Source organism: Elephantulus edwardii, unplaced genomic scaffold (genome assembly GCF_000299155.1).
Source record: "Elephantulus edwardii isolate Elephantulus edwardi_28Jun2011 unplaced genomic scaffold, EleEdw1.0 scaffold00121, whole genome shotgun sequence".
Lineage (NCBI taxonomy): Eukaryota > Metazoa > Chordata > Mammalia > Macroscelidea > Macroscelididae > Elephantulus > Elephantulus edwardii.
The window spans coordinates 2,056,399-2,083,505 of record NW_006399871.1 but is presented as its reverse complement, the minus strand read 5'-3'; the positions used below and the strand labels follow the sequence as shown (position 1 = coordinate 2,083,505).

Genomic DNA, 27,107 nt, shown 5'->3' with positions numbered 1-27,107 from the left:
TGACATCTGACAGATAATAAAAGTGACTTTTCTGAACAGAGTCCTAACAGTCATTTTCCCCTTAATAAGGGAAGAAAGGAGGGGTGGAATTGAGTCACTTCCGCCAGCCCCGGAGCCTGGGGCCAGAGAGGTTCCTGTAAACATGAGAGGCAGGAGTGTCTACATTCAGGGTCTTGAATTCCCTTATATCTGCTCCCTTGGCTCTCCTTCCCATCCAGCCCCGTGAATAAATTCTACCAGGGGGCAGTGTTGGGGAATGAAATGGCACCACAGACAGTTTTTGCTCCTAACAGGGTAGGAGTGAACAAAGGGATGACATCCATCCACCTCCTGCAGGAATGTCTGAATAGAGACCTGACCCTTCCCGATGGGGGGAAGGGAAGCCTTGCTCTGTAAACATCATCACCTCTGCTGCTTCACCAGCACCCCACAGCATCAGTCCTAGGTCATAAGGCAGTAAATGGCAGGGACTCCCCTTAAGAAACATATGTATCCCCTGGGAAGGATGCATGAGAGAATCTCTGGGAGGAGGTGAGAGGATCCCCATCTGCAAGAGTAACCCTTAACCCCACAAGTTTGGCCCTTGGGACAGTTGAGAAGAAGCAAAGATCAGTTCTGCACAATTGGGCCCCTACAATATTCAAATCAACCTGGGAAAGTATAGGCACCCCAGTGAGATAAAGAGAAAAAGACTGTTTTTTCCAAGGACCCAAGTGGGACCAAGCTCAAGCTCTGTACCTCTCTCCCTCTGATCCCCTCCCCCCCAGCCCAGCCTCAGACCCCTCAGGGGGGACGGAAAAGCTGAAAAATAACATAAACATATCTCTCTGGTTACAAAGGTACAAAACGTATAAAAGTCCTTCTGTTCCTGCCTGCACCTGTCACACGCATGCTCACAGATGCGCATGGACCCTTAGCCCAGCCACCACAGGAGAGCTGCGGACAGCTGCTTGGGGTCAGCCCCTGGCGGCTGGAGTCTCTTCCATCAGCCCAGCTCCTTCATCACCCTTCGCTTGTCCTCATTTGCACCGACTGCTTCTCAGGAGTGACCCTCACTCCTGGGGACTCTGCAAAGGTGAATGTGGAAAGCAAAGGTCATCACTGAGAGGGCTCAGTCCGGTGGGTCCCAGGAGCCCTTCTGCCCCAGACTCAGCTTAATCCACCTCCCTCTGCATCATTGTCTCTTGCCTTCTGTGTCTCGGTACTGCCACCTCCCTCTGTGTCCACTCCCAAGTCCTCATACTAGAACCCAAGACTCCTTACCAAGGGCCCTCAGTCATCTACATCTTTTCTCTAAGTGCTTTGCAGGTCTCTATTATGTATAGATTACCTGTTCAATACTTGCAAGTAATTGTTTTCTAAATCTCCATATTGATTACAGAGCCATTTTATAGTTGAAGAAACAGAGGCTCAGAGAAGTCAGGTAACTTCCCCAAGTCACACATCTAGTGAGGTGATAGGCAGAACTCAAACTCAGAACCTGAGCCCCTGCCTAACCTCCTAGACCACCTCCCATCCGCCAGACCCCAAGGATAGGTGGTAGGGGCCCAGCGGATGAGTTCGTTTCTTCTCATCTCTACTCTCTGAAATCCTTCTGGGGTCCTAGTTCCCAGCCTCTCTGCCTTTTCCTTGTTTTTCTGTTTTCCCCAATCTTGGATTCTGCTCAGGTTCTGCTGGCTTTTCCTGCCTCACTCCATGAGACTCCTTCCCCACAAAACCGTCTCTACGAATTCCTAAAACCTGATTCGGTTTAATTCTCTTTCTTGAAAATCAACTCTCATTTTGGTTCTCAAAACCTGGAAACTCTTGACTCTGCTTGCCTGTCATTTCTTCTCTGACTCCTTTTAGGGAGGACGCCCATCTCTTAAACAGTGGTGTGTGTGGCCTCCCGAGAGGTGTTCTTGAAGACATTTCCTCCTGAGCCCAGGCCTGTAGATCCCCCCTGCTTCCCTGCTATGTCTGTCCACAGGTGCCCCACAAGCATCTGAGATGCTGAAATGCAGTCAACTCCTGGGAGCCCCACTCCACAGCACCCACAGACAGGGAATAAAGTATTGACTAAATGAATAAATTATTAACCTCTGACAGGATGAGCTCTTCGTTCTGTCTGCTGAGCCTGGGTAACCCACGTGTTACCTGACAATTCCTCCCTACTCTACACATGGGCTGTTGCCCTCAACATAAGAGTGTGAACAGATGACATGGCCATGCTTACTCCGAGTCTGGCGATAGCTCTGAGATGCTGTGGGAGGTGGCAGAGCGTGGAGTGGAGGGCCCAAGAGCAGAGGCCGTGGCAGTAGTATGGGGCCCCGAGGGCGTACTTGAGGACTGCACGGAGGAGGAGAGGGCTGAGGAGTTGAAGGAGGCAAGAATGGAAGAGAGAATGTCCAGCTGCTCTGTAGAGGGGCCATGGCTGGGGCCAGGAGCTGGGTCCTCTCTGCCTCGGAGCAGCTGTGGGGGTGGCCCGAGGCCTTCCCGTGAGGGGTGCTGGCTAGGCACCTGGTCCAGCTGCTCCCGTGAGTTCGATCTCCTGGACAGAGAGTCCAAGGGCCGGGATGGCAAGAGGGGGTCCCTTGAGAGTTGCCGTTGGGGACTCAAGGGCAGAGGTGGAGGCTGAAGGTCAGGGTCCCGGGAACTACGGGGCGGGGGCAGCGTGCTCATCCACTCTCGGGGTGCTCCTAGGTCCAGCGCATCCCTTGACCCAAAGCGACCAGCTATGGCACCAGGGTAGTCCCGAGGTGGCTGCCTCCGTGGCAGAGTGCTGCCTCGATCCCTGGGCTCCAGGCGGCCAGGTGCGGCATCAAGGCGTTCCTGGGAACCTGGCCTGCTCAGAGGATGCAGAACAGGGGCAGGAGCCTCCTCCAGTCGCTCTCGGCTCAGCTGCCGTCGTAGGAGCAGGTCCAGCTGTTCTCGGGAGGAGTAGCGGCTGGCTGGCTGTGAAAGGCTGCCTGTGCCTCCACCAGCATAAATGCGGCCATAGGAGGCAGCTGGCACTGCACGGTGGCCCAAGGTTGCTGCGCGGCACCAGGACAGCTCGGGGATGCCTCGGGTCTGTGGAACCAATGGGTACTGCAGCCGGTTCTTCAGGATGCCTGTGGAAGGAACAAGTGGAGACAGGGCAGGAATTCAGCTGCTCCACACGCACATGAAAGTTGAACAATGAATACGGAAGAACCAAAGGACTCATGCCTTTGACTTGTGGTGGTGGAGATAATTGACTATGTTATGGACTGCCAAAAGAATAAGCCTGTCTGGAAAGAAGGGCAGCCCGAGTGCTCCTCAGGAGGCATTGTTTCACAGAATTTGGGCATGTCTTAGGAAGGGCAGGTCTCTGGAGAAGGCAGGCTATCATGTTTAGAAAGTGTGGGTGAGTGAAAAAAAATGTATTGACACTATGTCTGCAACAGCGGACTCTGGCACAGCATCAGGCAGACTGCATTCTGTTGTAAACAGCTTAACAACCTAACGGCAGCAAGGAGGCAGCAACCCATGGGGAAGAGGGCAGAGGCCAGAAACTTCCTGGAGGGTCTCCTGTGAGTGCATGTCTTGCCTGAGGTTAGAGTAGGGCAGCCTCCGGGTCCTAGCAATACCTCCCCTGGGGTCAGAGGAGCAAGAATCCCCTGGGTTGAAGCAGGTGCAGCCCCCAGGTTCCTTGCCGTGAAGTGGTGGGAGCAGAAACCCTTTCGGTTGGGACAGGGACAAACCTTAGGGGTCCCTGGAAGACAGAAGCCTTCTATATTAGAGCAGAGTCTTTGGAACCTGGAGGTGGGAAGCAACAGTTCCCAGGGTCCTATAAAGCTGAATGGAACTGTAAGGGGACCCCCTCACCAGGTGCACTGACTCTCTCAGTGCAAGCTGGGGTATGGAGGGTGGCAAGAACCTCCTGGGTCAGGGTTGGGCTGAGCCTGGAGACTTGTGAATCAGGGTCAGGAGGCAGAAACCATTGCATCAAGGCATGGGCAGTCTCCAAGATCAATCAATACCTTTCCTCTGTCGCTGGACCCGGCCCAGGGAGGTTTCGTCTCCACTGGTCAGGGCCAGATCCAGCTGGTTGTTGTTGGCTGCATCCTTGCTGGTGTCCAGCCCCAGGCGCCTCTCGGAGCCCCAGGTCTGCAGGGCACAGGGAGCTGCTTCACATTCCCCCAGCGCTGGCCAGTAGGATAAGAGGTCATTGCCATCCACATCTGTAGAGTCAATAGGTTACAGACTCAAGTGACCCTTGACCTCAGTGATCCCTGACATGCTGGCTATTCTCACTAAGCAAAGGTAGGAGTAAGAGGGTATCTCTGAGATATTAATGAACCTGGTAAGGAGGTTAGTGACAGCTGCCCATTGTCCGCACCCAGGCTGGAGTGACAGAAACCAGGGGACAAGTGGGATTCTGGGATTGAGGAGTCAGGAAGACCAGGCTGAACGTTGGTGTGCAGGGAGGACGAGGTGATTGACGTGCAGAAGGCAGATCACGCTATAGCACCCTTATGCATTACTCTACTGACCAAGTAGGCCCTGCTCTCTAGCCAGCAGAGTGCCACTGGCAGGCTGGATGGAGAAAGGTTCATGGGGTGATAACCCCAGGATAGGGACCCCAAGAGGTTCCCAGTGACTTAGACCAAGACGTCCTCAGGGAGCCCCCAGGCCCCTTCAGTCACACACAACTGGACAGTGGAGTGTTGGGCATGGGGTCAAGGGATCCTCATCACCTTTGGGGTGGGTGAGGAGCCTCTCGCTCTGGGCTGCCCGGCGGAGTGGACGCTGGAAACGTCCCCGTGTCCGGCCATTGTCTTCACTCTCTGAAGATGGGATGGACAGACTCCTTTCCTCCTCCAAGGACAGGTCACTGTCTGAGTCGGAGTCTGCACCTGGGGTTGGGAAGGTCAGAGGGAGGAGGGCATAGCAGTGGCTTGGGGAAGACTTAGGGGGTGAGGAAAAGAACCCAGGTTGAAGGGTCTCAAGACTAGGTGCTGCAAAGGGCTGGGGGCTGGAGACCTGGAGGGCCCATGGGGTGGGGAAGAAGAGGAAGGGCCGGGACTTATCCGGTGGCAGATCAGGTCAGACAGGAGCATGGGGAACCTGGCACATGGGGTGGCTGGCTCCTTAGTGACCTGGGGAGAGCTCACCCCACCCCAGCCCAGTGGGCCACTGCTCTGAGTCTAGGGCAGAGAAAGGCCAGGAGAGATCTCCAATGTGCCCCTCCGCCCTGGCCCAGACCCCCACCTCCACCAGCATCTCGATGGAACATGGCCACATCCAGGTCAGTGGGGCCAGTGTGGGCCTGGAGGCTGTGGTCAGTGTGGTCAGCAGCCGAGCCATGTCGAACCAGGACATTGTCCCTAGAAATGCAGGAGCCCCCATCAAAGAGGATTCTCTGGAGGCTGGTAGGTCTGAGTGAGGAAGAGTTGGGGTGCAGGCAACAGCAGGGACCCAGGTTCTGGCATGATGGCAGACATACTACTCTGAAGACCTTGTGATATTAACTACCTGAAGTATGGGATGGATGGATGGATGGATGGATGGATGGATGGATGGATGGATGGACAGGAGTTCAGGGTCCAGCCTCCCCAGGAGAAAATTACTAGGCCTTGGCCCAAAGGCTTATTTCCTTTGGGGTGGGGACCCCACAGATTCTGAGACAAGGAAATGGCCCTGGGCCCGGCTTTTGTGACTCCTACCACTCCCAGCAGATCCCTAATCCAGCCCAGACTTGACCTGGGAGTGTTTTTCAAAAACCCTGAGGCCCTGTTACAGCACTGATTTTCCCTCCCACAGACAAGTTTGTGCCATTTTTCATATTCCCTGCCTCAGCGCATTCCATCTTCACCCCTAATCCACCATTCAGAGGCCTCCAAAACCTCCTTCTCCCACCTACAGTAACAGTTACCAATCCCTGAAGGCCAGAGAGGCAGCCCAGTAAGGCCCTTCTCACTGCCCACTTTCTACCTCGCCCCGGTCCGGTGTGCCCCTCATGAGGTGGCCCTCCCACCAACCTGAGGTAGCTGCGGCCCCGCTGGCTGTCCTGGTCCTGGGTGCGGCCAGAGCGGGCACTGCTCACTGAGGAGACGGTGGAGGCACCCAGAGTGATCCGTATGAGGCCGCTCTCTTCGAAGAGGGCTGTGTTGTTGTAGGCTCCTGGCACCTGGGGGATGAGGTGGGGAATAATGTGTGAGGCCGGCCTGGAGAGACCTGGAGGTGTGGAGAGACCTGGAGTCTTGGCCTCCCAAGACCCCTTCCCAACCTATCCCCGGGCAGTCCCTCACCGCCGCAGGTGCTGGCCTCGCCTCCTCAGGCGCTGCCTTCCTGCTCAGACAGGCTGGCGTCCAGGCAGCCCGGGCATCTGCATTCAGGACACAGAAGAGCAGCAGTACTGCCAGGCCCTGTGGGTCAGCGAGGATAAGTGAGAAAGCAGAAAAGGTCAGGGGAGGGTCACTAGGTGTTAGGCGTCAGCATAAGCCACTGTGGGTCAGCCAGGAGTCCAACGAAGCTCAGTAAAAGAGGACAAGTCAGGAGCTCTGGTGGCCTAGTGGCAAGAGGCTGCACTGTAATCCTGAAGGCGCAAGGTTCAAATCCACTGGAGAAGGAGGAGCAATCACCTGTAACCAGTCAGATCTGACTCTACAGTAAACACACACACATATAAATAAATAAAATTTGAAAAATAGGGCAAGTCAGCAGGAATGGTGAGAAGTCAGTGTGTGACTGGAGTCAGTAAAAGTCTGTGAATGGTGTTAGGTAGGGAATGAATGGTGTCCCCAAAAAACATGTGTCCCTATACATATGGACAGGAGCTCTGGTGGAGTCATCCATACAGAACTGAGCTGCTAACACAAAGACACACCATTCCTCCTAAGATTTACAGCCTGAGAAATACAATGGGGAGTCAGTTAGGAGTCAGTGCTCACTTGATGGCAATGAGTTTAAAGTCATCCTTATGGATGAGATCCCCTTGGGGTTGCTTTGTCATGTTTGTGGGGCCATTGTTGTTGTTAGGTACCATGGACCCTATGAACAAAAGGTCTGAACCCTGTTTTATCCTGAGCCACCCTCACACTTCCTGACACACAAGAGCCCACTGTAGCAGTCACCATGTCAATCCACCTGGTTGGGGGTCTTTCTCTTCTTTACCAACCCTCCAGCCTTCCCAGCATCATGTCCTCCAAGGAATGGCTGTATCTTCCTCAAACTCAACTCATTGCCACCCAGTTGGAAATGATTCATTGCTGACCCTCCAGTGAGTTTTCAGAGTATGTAAATCACAAGGTAGGAGACTGCTCATCTTTCTGCCTTGGGCCAGCTGGTGGATTTGAACAGCCTGCTTCTGGGTTGGCAGCATAGCTCCTTAACCCACTAGGCCACCAGAGCTCCCTCTATCGGTGTAAGGTGTATTTTAAACCAAATGGCTTTTGAGATAGAAAAAGAGGCATCAGACACAGAGAGGAAGTAACACAGTAAGGGGAATGATAGATGGCAGGAGGAGCCAAGGAATGGAAGAACTCGGCGCTGGAGCTGGCAGAGAGGGGGCACAAAGGAAGCCTTCCTATGCCAGTGCCCTGAATTCTGATGTCTAGTTTCCTAAATTGTGAACAAACACATTTCTGTTAAAGTTGTCCACTGGCGGTGGTTCTGTTACAGCAGCTCTAGATAACTTAGTCAGTGTGGATGAGCAAAGGGCCAGATGCCTCAGTGTCAATGAAGGTCAAGCCAAGGTCTGCACCCCACCTGGGGTCACTGTTCTGCCTAGGGTTAGGTCCAGGCTGCTGCAGCCCCACCTGGCTCTGGAGTGTGTGAGGGGCACTACAGTTACCTGGAGGCCACAGAGTCCAGCATGGAGGTAGTGGAAGGCCAGGACACTGTGGTTGACTGCCAGAAGGCCAAAGAGCCAGGAGGCACTGACCAGGAGAAGCAGGAGAAAGGAGCTGCGAAGGGTCCTGCTGTGGGGACATGGAAGGACACACAAAGGTTATACAACTGACATATGGGGGACACTGGAGGGCATGTGGGGGTGACACGAGATGACACAGAAGATGGGAACTCACGTCAGAACATGAGAGGTCTCAGGCACTAGGTCACACAAAGAATCAAGACAGCATTTGAGGAGTCATGTGAGGAGATGGAAGGAACACGCAGGAGTGTGGGGGCCATGACAGCATGAGGGACAAGGAACAAAATGAGCCAGAGGAGGATATGGGAAATACTGGGGAGACCCAGGGGAAGGGGAGACAAAAGGGGGAAAGTACATGTGGGGGCAAAGCATAGAGAATGCCAGACTGAAGGCCAAGGTGGGTGTGACTGCATCCCCCTCACCCAGAATTTGGAACCCAGGCTGCATCAGAGATGTACAGGGGACCCAGAGATGTACAGGGGGACCCCAGACCCCACCCAGCAGAGGTCTGGCACCCTGAGAGTCCCCCTCCACCACCAGCCAACTCACAGCACGGAGGTCTTCTTGGCCTCCCTCTGCTGTGCCGTGGAGCAAGATGTGCGGGCGGCGAGGACAAACAAGGTCCCGTTCATCTAGACAGAGAAAGTGAGACAGCGAAGTGAGAGACAGGAAAGAAAACAGAAAGAAAGCAAGGCTCACAGGGACAAAGCCAGTGAGAAATAAACCAGTCAGAGAGACAGAGAAAGAGAGAGATCAGACACAAAGGGAAAGAGGGATATATGGTCACAGAAAAAGTCAAAGGTTGGGGAGTGGAGAACTAGACACTGAGAGATGGAGCTACTCAGATAAAGGAGGAGAGAGTATCCAAGTCTCCAGCCCAATGCCCCGTTTCCATGACAACAGAGCGAGGAATGCTTGCACAGTAACCAGAGAGCAGAAATGGAGACTGAGCCCAGAAAGCTTGGGGAAGGCCAGCTGGCATCCCTCAGGGTGAGCCATGACATCACCACATCTGTTGCAGGGGCCCTATGAAGGATGCACGTGGGGGTCCCAGCACAGGGCGCTCACCATGATGACTAGGATGACAGGGCCCGCGAAGCTCCAGATGAGGGGTTCGTGGACAGAGATCCAGCAGAACTCAGGGTTCCCATAGCCCTCAGGGTCCAGGCCAACAGCAAGGCCTGGGAGGAAAGGAAGAGGGAGGACCAAAGGGAGTATGTTCCAGCTGCTGACACCCCCATAGGTGGGAATAAGGGGTGAGGCAGGCTCTGCCCAGAGGGGATGACACTCCAAGGCTGAGCTTTGGAGGACATGAAGAAGGCTAGGGGACAGGGTTAGGAATCATGCCCATGTGATGGACAGAGACCAGTGGGCAGAGCCCTCACCCAGCAACACGGCAGGCACGCCCCAGCCCAGTGCATGGTAGAAGCGCATGGCACCACGGTCTACATTGCGGGGCTCCACTTGCATTCGGTAGAGGTGCAGCCCCTGCACCAGGAGCCACGCGAACGTGCTGAGGAAGAAGTAGTGCAGGACGATGGCGACGGCAGTACACAGCAGCTGGGGGCAGGGCGAGGCGTCAGGACCATTCCTGCCCTTTCCTGCTCCTCACCCTCAGGCCATCTGACTCCCGGACCTCACCCTAAACCCTGGCCCCAACCTGAACACTCCTGACCACTGCCCCCGTTTTGACCCCCTTGTCCTGATCCTGCACCTGGTTGTGGGTCCTGTGGATCCCCAGCAGGAAGAAGAGCTCTGCTACGCCCAGGGCCGCCGCCACGTTGGCATGGATGCCACGCACGTTGGACTTGAGGCTGCGCAGGCTCAGCAGGACGGTCGCGGTCAGGAGCAGTGTGGCCACAGACACTGCCATGACCACATGGGTGAACACGGCCAGCAGCTCCAGGTCCCCCTCCAGGCGCTGTGGGAGCAAGGACGGTCACTGTGGTGTCGGGCAGAATCCCTTTGTCACTTCAACCCTACAGGACTCTGAGCACGGCTTTACCTCTCGGGGGGAGGCATCCATGAGGACCCCAAAGGTGCCAGTCCGACTGCAGCGACACCGTGCGTGCGACCCGTTCCTGTGCACCAGTTCACAGTCCCTCGCTGTCCACAAGCCGCGCTGCTCTGCCCTGTAGCCACAGAGCCATCAGGTCTACCGTCCCACTGGGGAAGGGTCCACTGCGTGACCCCTTGGGGGAGTGCCCACTGACAGACAGGTTTGTGAGAGGTCATGCCCATAAATCTGGTCATATAAGAACATCAGGGCCTCCCAGGGGGTAACAATGGGACCCAGAGTTTCAGAAATGGGCATTCTCACGGGCCAGGTGGGTCCCATTGCACGCAGATCGCCTTGCTCCGGTTCGCTGTCTGCAGCAGGCGGAACTCAAGGTTGATCGGAGACTCCAGGAGACCCCTTATGAAGTTGCGACCATGGAACACGGCCACGCTGACCACAGGGGAGTTCATGACGGGGTTCTGGGGCAACCTGGGGAGACAGCTCATCTGAGTTGGGATACCTCGCCCAGTCCTTGCCGATTCCAAGTGCTGCCTCTTCTAAGAAGCCCATTTAAGTGACTGTCATGTGAGGCTAACCCAGACCAAGGGGCTAGAACCCTAAAGAAATGGTGTGTTCCCTGCTGCAGAGGCCACCAGACCTACTGCCCAAGCTGAAGTCTGAGGCAGGAGAGGCTTCAGGCAGTTCACCCTGTCTTGCCACCCACCCTCATGTGGCTTCCATCAGCTGGCCTGTCTTTGTCTCGTTTTTGGCCTGTCTGTCTTGATCGGTCAGTTTGCTTGTCTATAAGTGACTGTCCCCTCCATGCCTCTGTGTCTGTCACCGTGCAGCTCTGCCACTTAGCACAACTCTAGGGGACATGATTCACAAGCAGCCTTGTGTGGATAAGGCTCGTGGGAGCTGTGCACAGGAGCATCTCTGGATGTTTGGGAGTAGCCGCTCTGACCACCAAGTAAAGGGGACACTGGGTCGGCTAGATGTTCATGGAAGAGCTCAGGGAAAGAAGTCTGGAAGCAGCATTGTGTATGGTACCTGGCGCCCCGGCGCTCGGCCTGGAACTGAGCAGGGAGCAACTCCCCCAAAGTGCGGTACACAAGGAGGATGATGATGGAGATTCCGGGCTCGGCCTCAGGCTCCGGGGCGACAGGTGGGGGAATCACATTCGAGGCTGTTGCATTTTCTGTGCTGCTGCTGGTGGAAGGAAGAACTGCCGGGGATGGGGTGGGGGTGGGGTGGAGAAGGTGCCACTGTTAGTGACCTCTGACCCTGGCCACCCATCTCTGAACAAGCATGAGGGTCCCTCTTTCTGGTAGAACTGGGGAGTGTAAGCAGAAAGTCTGTGAAGGAAGAAACCCAAGAAGGGCTCCCCAGAGCTGACCCCTGCACATCTAGCAAGGTGAGGCCAGTAGGAAGGGGTGTGTGTGTGGGGGGGTAGACGTGGGAGCATTCCACAGAGCAGCGAATATGGGGAACGTCCGGCAAAGGGGTAGTGGTCAAGAGGGCAATGTGGTATCTGGCCTGAAAGGAACAGAGGAATAAGACCTGGCCCAGGGGTCACCCCAGGATTCTTACCTTCTGGTTGGAATGGCCGGGGGGACTGGGATGGTAACAATACATGGGTATGAGGGTCCCAGGCATCCTGGCCCCGGAAGAGGTTGCTGTGGTAGCGAGGATAGCGGCGGGCCGCCCGGGTCGGACTGGGGTGCTCCATGCGGTCAATACTGAGCACTACCCAAGAAGATGAAGAGTGAGGTCAGCCATAGGCTCCTCCCCCTGCTAAGGATTCTGCTCACTCCTACCCCTAATTTGTATGCATCTCCCACAATCCACAGCTTCCTTGCCATCACTGCAGAGCCTGACCCTGCAAACCCCAAAAGGGGCCACCCAGCCTCCTGACCACCCTCCATGGACAGCTCTCAGCATCCTGAGCCTCTAGGTCCCCACCTTTCCGCAACCTTGTGTCCTCTCCCTCCCCATCCGCTACGCACTGATATTGGGTGTCACGAGCCCCACAGGATTCAGGTACGTGAGTTCCATATTCCTTGCGAGGGTGGCTGCATACTCTTCCAGATGCTGTACCAGCCCTGCACTGCCTGGGGAGCCCCCGGGGGCCCGCTGTCCCAGTGCTGCCCACAGGTCCTCAGTCTCCGGAGCAAGCAATGCAGAGCCAGCCCATAGCAGGTTCTAGAGAGAGGTACAGCTCGGATCAGCCAAGTGGGGAGGACAGCTGAGGGGTCTGGTCAGGTGTTCAAAAGGATCCCAATAGGTTGGCTATTATATGGGTGAGGAGGACAAAAGAAAAGGGGGATACTGGAGGGGGAGCTGAGCTAGGAGCCAAGACTGGGGGTCTAAGAAGCCAGTGATCATGGTCTAAGAGCAGAGGGTTGGGGGTAGAGGGTACCCTGTCTCACCTCATTGAAGTGGGCATCCTGAGTGGCTGTCAGCCCAAAGCCCTGCTGATGGCTCTCAAAGGCCAGGAGGTGGGCCAGCAGGCGGGCAGTGACTCGGACATCTTGGCTGAAGTAATGGTCAGTGTGGCCGGTCACTTCTCGCAGCCGCTGAGCCAGTTTCTTGGCCTCCATGGTGTCCAGTGTTGTCTTATTCAGCTCAAGGCCATCCAGCTGCCAACATAAGGACGGAGTGGTTGCTGCAGAGTTCTCCAGGCCCAGCACAGGGGAAACCTGGCAGAGTTCAGGAGGCTAAGGGCCGGGATATGCTACTTAGGCCCCACCACAAGCCGGAGGGGGGGAGTAGGGCCTGCTCCCTGAGGGCCCCAGAGGAGATCTGGTGGCATCTTACCAGCAGGCTGAGTTCTCGGAAGGCAGGGGAAGTGCAGTTGAAGAGGTCAGGCTCCAACCAGCCTCGGTCCTCATCACACAGTCGCACAGCAGCACCTGGGGACACGCAACCTCTAGTAAGAATTGAGGCCTCGACATCTTCACTGAGGAGTTGACCAGAACCCATCCAGGTCTTAGGGGTAGCCCTGAGGCAGAAGCCAGAGCAATGGGATATCTGTGGTTATGCTCCTGGCCCTCAGCCCAGCTGAGTGTCACTCAACGTGTGAGAGACTTGTGGGCCATCCTGACCCAACCACATAAATGAGAATACAAGAGTAGAGTCACAAATGCATATATACACATCCCCCACCACATATATAAATACATACCCACACACTACATAACTAAATACATACACACACATACACAAGTACATGGCCTAGGACAAGCACACACACAGTGTTCTCTCACACACAGACATGCTGACATAGAAAAGGTCTTTCAGGCGAGCTCTGGTGGCCTAGTGGCAGGGAGCTGCACTGCAGTCCCAGAGGTGTGCGGTTCAAATCCACCAGATGCTCTGCTGAAGAAGTAGGAACAATTGCCTCCTGTACCGATCAGATCCAATTTGATGGTACACACATAAAAAATAATAATTAATAACAAAAAAAATAATAATAATTAAAAAAATTTTAAAAAAGAAAAGGTCTTTCAGGAATATTCTGTAACCAAAATGCATTATGTATGTGTGTGTCAGGATGGTATCTCGCAGTTTGAAACAATTCCATGGTAGCTCCGTCACTATCTCCTCTCCTTATATGTGGGGTTGGGATGGTGATAGGATGACAACTGACCTGAGACTCTCAAGAGAGTTCATGGCCACCAGCAAGAGGGATTCTGACCTCAACACAGAACCTTCCCTATTCCGACAGACTCAGACACGTGCGCAGGTACAGAGAGACACACATGTGAGCATGCGCACACGGCCAATCTTTGTCTAGCCACAGCAGCGAGCTCAAGCAGTGAGGGTTCTGCAGGGAAGCTCAAGCAGCAAGGGGAGGCCCTCAAGCAGCAGGCAGGAGTGTGCCAGGTCCCGAGACACAGCCAGCGGGGGAAGGGACTGCATGACCTCAGGCAGTGATCAGAGGCCAGCAGAGGCCTCTGGAAGTAGACAGAGGTCTGTAAGAAGCTTCAGGCCTGGGGAGAGGTCTTCAGGGAAGAGTTTCTGATGACCTTCCAGGACATAAGGCAGTTGGGAACAGATTTTTGAGACCTCAGGCAGCAGGGAGGGTTTGCAGGGACCTCAAGCAGCAAGGAAGGATCTATAGAGATCTCAGATGGCAAGGAGAGGTCTGCAAAAGCTCTGGCAATGGGAGGGGTCAGCGCACCTGAGCAAACACGTACCCCTTACCTGTACCCCGCAATCCTGCCCAGAAGCCAGGAGAAACAGATGGAGGCTCAGTGAGGATGTGGGGAAGGACCCAGAGCCCTGAGGAGGGCAGTGAGGGTGAGGGGCCCACAAGGACCTCCCTTTCAACTCCCACCTCTGTAGGAGCAAGACCACCCAGCTCAGGAGAAGAATAGCTCCAGCGATCAGAGGATGAGCCCACCCTACCCCTCAGCAGGGCTCCCATGCCCACATACTCACCCAGCGCCCCCCGGGGACAAGGCACTGTGGCCAAGACACCAAATTTGGTCTGGGGCCACCACACACCAGCTCTCAGGGACTTGGGACATGCATCATAGAGCACTGGGGAAGAAGGAGTCAGAGTCAGACAGCCAAGGGTAGGCCAGGTCCCAGGGTCTCTCCACCACTCCCACAGGACCTGCTTCCCACCACTACCCCACTGGTCTGCTATGAGACGTCAGCCCAGACTCTGTAGCAGGCCAGTAAAGTACTTGGAGCAAATGGCTTCCTGAAGTATAAGCAACTTCCCTCAGAAGACACCGCCCAGAGCCCCTTCCCCAAAAAACCCAGTAGGACCCTGATATTGTGTGGCAGCAAGCTGGTGTCAGCTCTCTATAGCTGGAGCTATGTGGAGTCTGCTCACCTCGGCAGCCGCTGGCTGTCACCTCTGCAAAAGGACTGTCACAGCTATTGCACTGGCGGCCAAGGGCTCCTGGGCGACAGGGACACTGCCCACTGTGGGGTGCACAGGAGCGCGAGGTGGAGCCCACGGGGTAGCAGTCACATGGAAGGCATGAGTCGCTGCCCCGGGGTCGGTAGTGAAACTCCTGTTTGAGGATGGGTCAGGGGCCTGAGGTCAGAAGTCAGCGTCTAAGGCAGGGGTCTTGGAGCAGGGCTTGGGGGGAAGAGTGGAATCAAGGCAACAGGGTCAAGAGCATAGTGTGTGTGTCCAGAAAAGGGCTACAAGGTCAGAGATCAGACACACCTTACAGTGACACTGCCCGTTGGTCTTGTTGCAGTTGGGGTCAAAGCCCTTGTGCACATTACAGTTGCAGGGGCCACAGGTTGGGCTCCCCCACCAGCCCCGAGGGCACTGCTGGTCCATCCTAGGGGTTGACATCCAGGTGAAGTGGCCCCGTCTCTCAATGAGATTGCACCCCAGCCAGCTCCCTCCATCATCTCAGCCCTAAGCTCCTCACCTGTGCTCACAGTGGTGCCCGAAAAAGCCACCTGGACAGTCACAGGTATAGCCATGGGGAGCCCCAGGGAGGTGCCGGCATGAGCCCTGATTCTGGCATGGGTTCAACAGACAGGCATCCACACAGCCTGGGCCATAGTAACCTGCAGGTGGGAATGAGGGGTGTAGAACACTGATCACACAGTATATAAAAGGGTGTACGCATCTGCTTCTCTCAGTTCCCACACCTTTGCAGTCTCTCAGTCCTCCCCACAGATGCTTGGCTCCTCCCCAGACCACCCTTCCCCTAACCCTCTCAAGGCCCCACCTGGCCAGCAGGTGCAGGAGAAGGTCTGCCAGAGGTCTCGGCAGTCTGAGTGGGGTGGGCAGGGCCCAGACGCACAGGCGTTAGTCACAGCACATCCAGGCTCCACATTCACTCGGTGGTTTGGAGGGAGGAGAGCTGGTGACCCTGAGGGCGTGGAGCCGAGCCATACCCCCTATGGATACATCCAGCCAAGGGTGAGGCCCACATGGAAGCACCTCAGCCCCAGGTCCTACAGAGACAGTCTGGTCTGATGACCCCTGACATGCAGTTGCCCTCAGACCCCCCAAAACCCCAGGGTCTAGCCCTGACATTCTCACTTCAGTCCTCCCATTGGCCTCTAATTGTGCTGTTTCTAATCACTCTTGATAATCTAACCTAGACTATGAGCCCCAATGCCACAGAAAGTCCTGACTCGTCTGATGGTGTTGGGTTACCCCCACCCATGACAGCCCTCACTTGAATGTCTTTTTTTCTTTCTAGTGCCAAGTAACCCCTGACTTCTAACCCCTGATGCCACCATATCATGCTCTCATGCTGACCCCCACCTGGATACAGCCGACCAGACCCTGAGGAACCTCCTCCTCACTGCTGGGGGGCAGTCCTCCCACATGGAGTCGCTTTACCTTCAGGCCCTGCAGTTCATTCCCCACTGCCATGGTGTCCTGGGGGAGGGGACAGGTCAGCACTAGGGGTAGGGGAGTCCAATCGACTCTTGTCTAACCCTCAGGTCAGGCACAGACTTGTGCTAGTTTTACAAGACCATGCTCCATCTCCCTACATCAGGGGAACAGTCTGGGACTGAATGGAGGACCTGTGGGGACATGGAGGGTGATGGACAGGAAAGTTTCATCCCAAAGCTGGACTCAGAATGATCTTGAAATTCTGTGATTCTGACCTTGGGGACAGAGACTAGAGGGGATGTCCAGGACGTGGGTAAAGGGATGGCTGCAAAGATCCCCTAAAGACCAGATCAAAGATCTGAGGGGCCTCCCTGGTATATAAGGAGTAAGTGAAGTGGACCAGTCTGGCTAGTGGGGTGGATTCAGAGAAGGGACATGAGGAGGGGCTAAAGGGAGATCACTGCAGGGAGTTGAGAAGCACTACTGGGGTAAAACAACATGAATCTGGTTGGAGAGCTGAGAACAAAAACCCCAGGGTAAAAGGTCAGACCTGGAAGAGGCTAAAGTCCAATGAAACCATGAGGACATGGTGACCCCGCCGGCCACCTGGTTCCTCTTGCAACTCCAGGCGTAGATCATGCCATCGACCATCACTGACAGTCACCTGGTCCAGGAGGAGGTGGGCAGCATGGCCCAAGCCCCTGGTCACTGTCACAGACAGCAGCCCTTGATACAGCTGTGGAAAGAATGCAAAGGCATAAGATCAGAGACCCATGTTGGGCTAGGGGCGGGGTATCAAGAGGCAAAATCAGAGAACTTAGAGGACAGGAAAATCAGAAGTCAGAATAGCAGAGTCAAGGCAGTACACAGGCACAGAAGGGCTCATGCCAACGGGCGCCGTAATGACGACAGTAGGATCAGAATTAAGGGTTGTGCATCTGTACAGCCGGCACAAGAGCTGTGCTAGGACCTTACACACTGAGGATATCACAGCGGTGAACAGGGACAGGGCCCAAAGCTGCATCAAACGGAGAAGGGTATGCTATGTGACTGGGTCTGAAGCAATAAATACATTGCTTGGTGGGTCAGAGTTTGAAAGCTGAGGGTCCAGAGAAGGAGCAGGCAGGTAGACACACCTGACAGAGGAGCGTGCTGTGTGGTCCAGCCTGTACTTGCATCAGTAACCCCTGTGTTGCGCGTGTCCGGAATGCCAGCCCCAGGTACCACGGTACCGACATGATCACATCATTTTCAAAGTCCCAGCTCAGTGTGCTGTTGCCACGGAAATGGTAAGGATGGGTCATAGCTGAGGGGATAAGAGGAGCAGGGTCACAAGCCCCACCCTGGAAACAGAACTTGTTCCAAGGCCCCTCCTGCCGGGGGCTGCCCACTCACTGAGCCGGCAGTCTCGGCCTCCGAAGCCCACGGGGCAATCACAGATGTAGCCACCCCAGCGTTCTGAGCAGAGCCCACTGTTCTTACAAGGGCTTGAGTCGCAAAATCGCAGCTTGGCCTGGCAGCCTGAGGGGAGGAAGGCACATGGGCGATGTGAGAACATAGGAGAGTGGGCATGAGTGATGGACAAGGCATAGGTGGTCAGAGAAGCTGAAAGAGGCCACGATCTTAGCCTTGTATTCTCTTGGGGTTGGTAGGAGTTGACCAAAGGCAAGACTGTGACTTGGTGCTTGTCATCAAGGGAGACCAGGGTGAAGCCAGATATGGGGACCTCCATGCAGCTCTCTCTCCCCCACTATAAAGGGAATAAGGCTATGGGTGGGTCTGGTGGAAGCTACAGGCTTACCTGCTGTGGTACCATTGTTTGCCACAAAGGCCGCCATGTCCACTCTGCGGCCATCAATGTGCAGGTCCCGCATACAGCCGATGAAGTCCTTGTGGGACACGGGGAAGTTCTCGGGGAGGTTGGGGACACCTCCCAGGAGCAGGGGGCCCGTCAGGTCCAGAGACCTGGGAGTCAGGGGTCTGGGTCATTGGTGGGACTGGGGCCAGGGTGGGGTTGCTCCTGGGGAGTGTTGAACTTGAGGGGTAAGACTGAGAAGGAATGGTGATTGAGAAGGGGGATAAGGCTATGCTGGTAAAGGAGTTAGGGCATTACTTTAGTCGTAGGGGTACAAAAGGCAGCTCATGTTAGGCAGGTGGGCTGCAGGATGTTGAAGGAGATGAGGCTAAGGACTAGAATAAGGAATGAGATATTTAGTGGCTGGAGTGGGAGAAAAACAGAGTTTTGAAGGCTGTACAATAGATTAAGGGGCTAGGTGAGACTAAAGAATTAAATAGAATAGGGCTTGGAAAAGAGACTTGGAGGATTGTGTGGGTAAGAGGCATCTGGAATAGAAGACAGGCCTGAGACTACGAGGTAGTGACCTAAGAAGGTCTTAGGAAGGGGAAAGGGAAATCTGGTGGTTTTCAGGCAAACGACAGGGAGTTTGGCTGGCTGGGATGGGGAGTGAGGCATGTGAAAGGTAGGGGTGGGTCTGGAAGTCAGAAGGTAGTGGGACCAGGGCTGGAAGAGGGGTGCTCACTTCTTGGAGCTTGTCTGCACACCAGCAGCTGCACAGGAATAGTTGCCAATCTCTGCTCCAAACTGCAGGGCCACAGCTACGTCACAGTCATCCACGCTCAGCACAGCCACTTTGTCCTTGGAGGGCCCCTGAACACCCCCCAGAGCATCTGTCCGGGGCTAAGACCCAGGCACACCAGTCAACAGGGGTCCCAGGCTGACCCCTAAGGGGCAGAAGGTGGAGATCCCAGTTCCCTTCAGGCTTTCACACCAAGGGCAGTGCCCACCTTGTTGTAGTATCTCAGATGCACTGTGTGCCACTGCCCATCACTCAGGCCCCCTGGAATCGTAGGGCTGACCACCGTGCTGGACTCGCCTGTGAGGGGACGTGTGTGGACATTGTCTGGAGCTGCTGATTTGTCCCCATTCTCCCAATCATGGAGGAACAACTACTTCCAAGGTCAGCCTAGATGCAGTCAGATATCTCACCCTCCCTACTAGGGACCCCCCTAGCTGGACTACAGTGCCTTTGGACACATTCCTCAGAGAGGTGGACCTTTCCATAGGAAGTGGCCAGGGGAGCAGTTCATCTTGTCTGTAAGGTGTGTCATGGGGCAAATCTGTGGGGACACAGGGCCTACTGCCCTTAGTTATGTCATACATGCACTCACTGGCCCTCACAAACACCCCTTGGGGACACCCACCCGTGGAATATGTGAGCCGCACTTGCCCAGCCACGAGCTCCAGGGCCAGGAAGTCGTGCTTCTCATTCAGGCGACCATTGTAAAACAGTAGCCCACTTGGCTGCACTGTTGAGAACCTGGGTGAGGAAGACGGGGTGCATCATAAACCAGGTACTCTCACACGCCCACCAGCCCTGTAACTAAAAAGCTCACAGAGCGCAGTTCATGCTGGGGTGGAAAAAGAAACAAGCTGCGGGGAGAGGAAGCAAGAAGGCACGTGGGCAATGGCTCTCTGAGACTCTGGATCAGAACATGGGGAGAGGGCAGTGCCTTGGTGGTGTCAGGATGAGGGATAAAGGATTCTGAGTCAGGGTCTGAACTGCAGGGCAGGCGCGCTCAGAGACGTGGGGCGGGCACCTACGAGAGGGACAGCGTGAGGTGGAAGCGCTGTCGCAGGCCCCGAAACATGACGAAGGAACTGGGCGGGAAGGAGCGAGCCGCCACCTCGCATCGGGGGCCCTCGAAGGCGCCGCCCGCCGGACACTGGCAGCGGAAGCCGCCGTCTGGCGCGTCGGCGCAGGTGCCCCCGTTGCGGCAGACACCAGGCACGCAGCGACCAGCCTCCGTGTCCAACTCGCAGTCTTCCCCTGGAAACCAAGGTGCTGTCAGAGACGGTCACCACCACGCCTCACCACGCTACGCGGCGCCCCGCCCCGCCGAGGCCCTGCCCTCCCTAGGCGGGCCCTCTGGACATCTGCCAATAGGGATCGGCCCCGCCCCCCCGCACCGAGGCCCGCCCCCTGCGCATGGCCACGCCTCCTTCCGAGGCTCTCTCAGAAGGCCCTGCTTCTCTCCAGCCCCGCGCCCAGTCTCAGGCGGTGCAGCCTCTGGTCTAACTGCGCCCCACGCCGGCTCTGGTTGGTTCAGCAGCTACGCCCAGGACTCACTGGCCTCGCAATCCCGCCCCTTGCCTTCACCTTAGGCACACCCAGCTCCACCCTGTTCTCCACTCGTCCCGCTCACCGGTGAAGCGCGGGCGGCAGACGCAAGTGTAGCCGCCCTCGCGCCGCGCGCAGGCACCGCCGTTGCGGCAAGGGTTCGAGTAGCAGAGGTCGAGCTCCGTCTCGCAGAAGTCGCCAGTGAAGCCAGGAGGACAGCGGCAGCGCAAGCCAGCGATGGGCTGGATGGGTCGGAAGAGCGTGGAGGCCGAGGCCAAAAAGGGCGCGGAGGAGTCAAAGCGAAGCACAGACACGCATTTCATGTAGTTCTCACAGGGCTCACGGAGGCACACGTTGTCGTCGAAGGGCAGCACATCGAGCAGCGAGCGGGCGGCGAGCGCAGCGCGCCTCACGTACAGCTGCTCCTGCAGCTCCTCGGAACTAAACCAGGGCCCCGCCGCACCCGCTCCGGCCCCGCGCGGGGCCAGGGCCGAGAAGCTCACGTTGAGCACGGTGCCCCCCACGTCTGTGTCGTTCTGGATGTTGAAGATGAAGACGTCTTCGGCTGGTGTGGCAAGCACCGCAGCCACACCTTCGAGGAAGTGGCCCAGCAGTGGAGACAGAAAGCGCTCCTGCCACATATTTTCGAGGCGCACGGTAAGGCTGTTGGCCAGCAGCTCCTCGGTGATGATGACCACTCGTAGCACGCACTGCGCGGTCACGCTGTGCAGGCCATCTGTGGGCAAGCAAGAGCCGAGTCAACCTTGTGCTTGGAACACAAGCAGGTTTGGGGTCAGTGACTGATTGCCTGATCCCCTGGCACTTGTGAGTCAGCGGACTGACCCCACCAGGGCACAAGAGGATCTGGGGCTAGTGTGACCATCTATTCCCCAGAACCAGGCTGCTGCTTCCCACTCCTGCCCAAAGAGGGGTCTACACCATCCAACACTCAACACCACTTGTGAGTCAAAAAGACTTCCTAAGAGCACACAAAAACGTCACCAGTGAGCCACTGTCCTCCATGGTCATGACCGTGGTCTGCAAGCCACTCCTAATCAGGACTCAAAGGGGTGACAGGGTCACTGGCTCCTCATCTCCCCTACCTCCTATGATAACAGAACAACAGCATGTCTCCAGGAAACAAGGAAGGTTCCAGGTGAAGAACCCACTGATCAGGGCTACATTTCTCATGGATTAGCAAACTTCTCCTTTATGAAACTGGAGTGTGTACTGGTCCAGTGACTACTAAATATCCCTCTCCCCAGAACCCTGCCTGGGTGAGCAAGTTCTCTCATTTCAGGAGCCCTGGAGCCCTGGCTTCCTTTAACCCCAACGTTCGGTTCAGTGACTGCCCATTCCCTCAGAATCGATTTTGTGACCTGAGGGGCCACTCCCAGAAATGAGTATGAGTCATTTATGTGCCTGTTCCTTTTGTCTCCAGATCCTACTGGGCAGTGGTGATCAAGGAGGGTTTGTTGTGGAGTGAGATGATGGATAAATTAAGACTGTACCTTCTCTGGCAAGACCAGAAGTCTTATGCTCCAGAGTTGGGGAATGACCCCCAGGAAGCTTGTCCCCCTACCTCTGCAGCACCCCAGAGGCACTGTGAGAACCTTTCCAACCTGCATCTTACCCATAAAGTCATGGTTTGTAAATGCCTGTAACAGTGCAGGCAGAAAGAAAGTAGATGAACCTCTGGCTATTCTCCTAAAGGGCAGTCCTTTAGATAGCACCCAGGCCAATGTAGGCTTGCTCTTTGCCTGAAGCTTCTAGAATAAGATGCTGTTTCTAACAACTAAACATTGGCCTCTCTCTCCTGTACAGATGAATGAGACTGTGAAGGTAGGTCAGACTGGATGAGAAGTGACCTTTCATTTAAACATAGATGTAATAGAAACTTACTAGTTATATGGCTTTATCTAGGACCTCCAGGGCATTACTCCAGCGCCTCTAAGCCTTTCTGGGTGGAAGGCTGACCCTGGGTTAAAAGTTTATTACAACTGGCTTGGCGTGCTAGCCCAGGTTCCCCTCGACGCACACCACGCGTGCCCCTGTCCCCGCCAACCCCCCTCCAAAAAAGTTTATTACAGTGTTTATGGGGTCTCCTAGATGCTCTGGAACATTAATGTGGGAGGGGGAACCAGAGACTTCCCCAAAACTTAAACAGAGTCCTCATCAGCTCTATGGCAGACCCTGTAGACACCTACCATTAGAGGGAATCTTGGAAAGTTCAGAAATTCTACTCTGGTTTGAGGTAGCCTGTGGAACCCTGTGGCTAACAAATTGGGGTCACTGAGTCCCTTGCCTGTTTTCTGCCCCTCACCTGTGACAGTCACCAACATGGAAGCCACCAGTGGACGATTGTTGTCCAGCTTTCGGCTGAGTCGAAGTTCCCCACTGGTCTGGTTGACCATCAGCAGCTGCAGCTCATTGCCACGCTCAAAAGAGTAAAAGAGGCGGTCAGAGACATCAGGGTCATAAGCAGGGATGCGTCCAATGATGCCTGAGGGGAAGGTATCGGAACGGTTGGAGACATAATTGTTGAAGAGGATCTGGAAGTTATTTAGCACAGGGCTGTTGTCATTCTGGTCAACCAGGCGGACATGCACAGTGGCTCGGCTGACCAGAGGGGCCGATGTGGCCTGCACCACAATCACATATTCCTGGCGAGCCTCATAGTCCAAGTCAATGAGAGCTGTCAGCTCTCCAGAGAAGATGTCCATTTGGAACAGCTCAGGGATATTTCCCTCCACAATCTGGTACATGATATGGGCATTTGGCCCTTCATCAGGGTCCACAGCAGTGATCTGGGCCACCACCGATCCCACGACACTGTTCTCCTTCACCCGCACCTCAAACTCCTCAGCGGGGAAGACAGGTGCATTGTCATTTACATCCTGCACTGTCACCTGGATGCTGACTGGAGTGCGAAGCGGGGGCACACCTCGGTCCACTGCATAGGCTGTCAGTTCATATACTGGCACCGCTTCGCGGTCCAGCCTCCTGACTGTTCGGACGATGCCAGAGGTAGGCTCAATGGTAAAATCTCCATCCCCGTCTTCCCCATTCTGGAAAGTGTATTGGACCCGGCCATTGGCATGAGCATCACGGTCAGTGGCAGAGATCTGCAGGACACTGGTGAAAGGTGGTGCATCCTCAGAGACCAGCCCTGGGTAGTGGGAGGCCACAAACTGCGGAGCATTGTCATTCACATCATTGACCATCACCTCCACGTAAGTAGTATCTGCCTTCTGTGGGATGCCATTGTCCCGAGCTGTAATGGCCAGTGTGTAGGTGACCTGATCCTCATAGTCCAAGGGAGCCTGGAGTGTAATAGCCCCTGAGTCTGCATCAATACGGAACTGGGGCAAGTTGTCTTCCAGGAGATAGGTTATGCGAGCATTCTCGCCCACGTCATCATCAGAGGCACTGATGACCACCACAGTGCTGCCCACCGGCCGATCCTCGTTCACACTCACTGAGTAGTGGGCACTTTGAAAGACAGGCCGATGAGTGTTGGCGTCTGTGATGTTGATGTGCACGTAGCAGTGATCATGAAGGGCACGGTCAGACGCAGTTAGCACCAGCTTGAAGTAGCGTTCCTGCTTGTAGTCAAGTGGCAGAGCCAGTGTGACCTGGCCTACGCCCCCTTGGGTGCTGATGGCAAAGCGATTCCGGGTGTTGCCACCTGTGATCTGGTAGCTGATGGCACTATTAGCATCGCGGTCTACAGCAGTCACACTGACCACACTGGTGCCCACAGCTGCATCTTCATTTAGCCGTAGATGGTACTCCTTCATAGTGAACTCAGGCCGGTTGTCATTAACATCCAACACAGTCACTGTGACGCTGGCTGAGGCCGAGAGTGGAGGCGAGCCATGGTCTCGTGCCTCCACACCAAAAAAGTAATGCTCCACAGACTCACGGTCCAGGGGGCCGCTCACAGAAACCCAGCCCGTGGCACTATTTATCACAAAGGGTGTGTCAGGTGCCAAACCAGTTAGGGAGTACTCCAACCTTGCATTCTCCCCGTGGTCGGCATCCACTGCCTGAATATGGATGACAGAGTGGCCCAGAGGTGCGTTTTCCAGTACTGAGACCTGGAAAGGGGTGCTGACAAAGATAGGTGTATGGTCATTGATGTCCACCACCTGGATGCTGGCCAGGCCTGTGTTGTTTGACAGTGGTGGCCGACCTGCATCCTGTGCGCGGATGCGCAAGGCATATTCTCGTTCGGCTTCAAAGTCTAGAGGTGCCACAACTTGGATCTCACCAGTGAGGCTGTCAATGGCGAAGTGGCCACGGCTGTTGCCGCTGATGATGTTGTAGTGCACCAGTCCGTTGGCATCTTTATCCCGGTCGGTGGCTGTGATGCGCAGCACCACCGTGTGAGGGCGCACATCCTCACGCACCTGAGCCACATAGCGCTTCTCACTAAACTGGGGGGCATTGTCGTTCTCGTCCAGCACAGTTATATGCACACGTACGGTGGCCGAGCGTGGCCCTGGTTCCTGGCCCTGGTCGCTGGCTTCCACCACCAGCTCGTAACTCTCCATGTGCTCACGGTCCACGCTGCCACTGGTGCTGATGAGACCAGAGCGGGGGTCGATTTCGAAGGCGGCAGCAGCAGCACTGCGTGCTGCCGGAGGTCCCACAAAGCGGTAGCGCAGGTTGGCGTTGGGAGGCGAGTCGCCGTCAGTGGCACGCAACTGAAGGATGGGGTAGCCCTCCTCCACGTTCTCACGAAGTGTCTCCCGATAGTGGGCTTGCTCAAACACCGGTGCATGGTCGTTACGGTCAGCCACTGTTACAGCCACCATGGTGGTGGCCGAAAGGCGCGGGGAGCCGTGGTCCTGCGCCGTAACTCGCAGATAGTGACGCTCCATGCTCTCTCGATCCAGCGCGGCCGCGGTGCGGATGAGCCCAGTGTGAGGGTCGATGCTGAACAGCTCCAGCGAGCGGCTGTTCATGAGCGCTGCGAGCGAATAGACCAGGCGCCCAGCCTCGCCGCTGTCGGGGTCCTGCGCCACCACCCGTAGCACCGCGGTGCCCGCCGCTTCGTTCTCCGGAACTTGCGCCTGGTAGTTGTATTGGGGAAACTGTGGATGGCGGTTTGCGGCGCGACGGAGGCGTGCCCGACTCGGGGTCGGGATTCTCCAGGCTGCCGGCGGCGCCCTGACCCCTGGGGGGCGCGGCCCAGGGCGTTGTGGGAGAAAGCGGCGGTGGTGGAGACTGCCGGGGCGCATGCGCTCGGGCGCCGGCTCGGGAGCTGTCCGAGATTCGCGCGGTGCTGAAACAGGTGCGGGAGCTGTCCGTGCAGTGCGCGGTGCTGAATCCCGGCCAGAGACTGACTGGGCAGTTTGTGGAAGGCAGTCCGGCGGGGAGGGGGGCCTTTCCGCTCGGGATATCGCTGCTCTCTCTTTCTGACCCCGATGCTCCAGTGCCCCCAATTCCCCGCAGCGGTGAGCGATTCCCACCCTTTTGCGGGCACCTCTTCCAGCGTTCTTCTGGAATGACATTGGCCTAAGGCCACGGGTCCGAGCCAGAAGGTCCAAAGGGAAGGGCGAACTGTCCCTCAGGCCCAGCACCCCTGAAGACAGAGCCTCTGGCGGGTCGTCTCTCTGCATGGGTCCTGTCCTCCCACCACAGGATACCTTTGGGCGCCAACATAACAGGGACCCTGGTGTCTGTCCTGTCTCTCGCCTTTGATTAGCCAATGCTTGGGCCTTGTGCTCTGCACCCAGAACTGCGTCTGGCTCTTCGGGGGTTCCTCGACCGCTCCGGATGTTTTGCCTTCCCCCTCGGAGCCCCACGAAGCCGGGTCCCCGGACTCCTAGGCCAGACTCCCCATCCTCTTGGACCATGGGCGTCTCGGGACAAAGAGCTAAGCCCCCGTTGCCACTCCGCGTCCAAGGTCCCGTAGCACCAGCTACCCCGGGGTCCCAGCCCCGGCCCCCACCACCCCCCTGATCCCCCCAACTGAGGGGGAACAAAGAGAGGAGGAGGAACGGGAGGAGCGAGGTCGGCGGTCCTCCGAGACCCCACCACGGCGGCCTCCTCGCCATCACCTTCCGCCTCCCCGTACAGCCTCTGCTGGCCCCCGCCCCGGCTTGGGCTGTGGGCCCGCCCCGCCGCTCGGGCCCCCTCCGGGGCCCCTGCCACCGCCCCGGCCCTCCGCCCCTCGTCCTGTCGCTCGGCGCTGCCGCCGCCCTCTGGGCACCATCTACTCCGCAGTCAGACCCCCTCTGGCGTGCGGTCCGGGCTTCTGCCGCCCCCACCACAGCATCCCCGCCGCTGCCGCCGCCTCCTGCCGTTCCAACATGGCTCCCGACCGCCCCGATGGTTTGCTCCACCTCCGCCCCGACGCTCCGAACCCAGTGGTATAACCCATCGCGCATGGCGGATAAGACTACAGAAGCTCTTCCCGCCATCTTTATTAAGGGCAGAATTGCTGCCCAGGGTGCTGAACTGTGCGAAGGTCCGCCCCTCCCCTCTCTCAACCACCGCCCTTATCGGCCTTCCCTTTTTCTCCCTTGGTGTCCTCGCGTCAGTTCCCATCTTTCCATCTGCTTGTGAGTCTCTCGTCATCCTTCCTGAACAGTGCTCTTCAACCCTGTCGAGGATTTTGGTCTAAATACTTTTTTGGTCCAAATTACTTAGGGCCCATGAAATGTAAAGAGAGCGTTCTAACTGTCCTGGACAGGAGGACCTGATGGGAACTTGGGACTGAGGGTGGGCGGATGGGGACCTGAGCTAGAAACAGCC

General features: G+C 56.3%; 1 protein-coding gene across 1 annotated transcript; it reads right to left on the bottom strand.

Moving 5' to 3' along the window:
• Positions 1–1,039: 1,039 nt before the first annotated feature.
• CELSR3 (cadherin, EGF LAG seven-pass G-type receptor 3) lies at positions 1,040–26,685 on the bottom strand. Its single transcript, XM_006892933.1, has 35 exons — positions 22,666–26,685; positions 20,428–21,078; positions 19,826–20,051; positions 19,426–19,541; positions 19,009–19,097; positions 18,744–18,901; positions 18,005–18,168; positions 17,599–17,724; positions 17,340–17,509; positions 16,754–16,939; positions 16,129–16,245; positions 15,584–15,755; positions 15,278–15,419; positions 15,064–15,184; positions 14,722–14,905; positions 14,319–14,420; positions 12,693–12,787; positions 12,305–12,514; positions 11,882–12,077; positions 11,466–11,621; positions 10,926–11,100; positions 10,197–10,364; positions 9,882–10,008; positions 9,591–9,797; positions 9,262–9,436; positions 8,945–9,057; positions 8,426–8,508; positions 7,799–7,922; positions 6,255–6,371; positions 5,985–6,133; positions 5,221–5,330; positions 4,701–4,859; positions 3,984–4,184; positions 2,216–3,092; positions 1,040–1,067 (listed from the first exon to the last, which is right to left on the bottom strand). Exons 1-35 carry the CDS (start codon positions 26,405–26,407, stop codon positions 1,040–1,042), a joined length of 9,936 nt encoding a protein of 3,311 aa, XP_006892995.1. The 5' UTR covers positions 26,408–26,685.
• Positions 26,686–27,107: the final 422 nt, after the last annotated feature.

Excerpts from the sequence above, each read along its gene's own strand:
- CELSR3 (XM_006892933.1), bottom strand. The coding sequence starts at position 26,407 with ATGGCGAGGAGGCCGCCGTGGTGGGGTCTCGGAGGACCGCCGACCTCG. Across the intron at positions 17,510-17,598 it reads AGGCCGAGACTGCCGGCTCA|CTATGACCCATCCTTACCAT; the intron begins GTGAGTGGGCAG and ends TTATCCCCTCAG. Across the intron at positions 11,101-11,465 it reads CCGGCCATTCCAACCAGAAG|TTCTTCCTTCCACCAGCAGC; the intron begins GTAAGAATCCTG and ends CATCCCCGGCAG.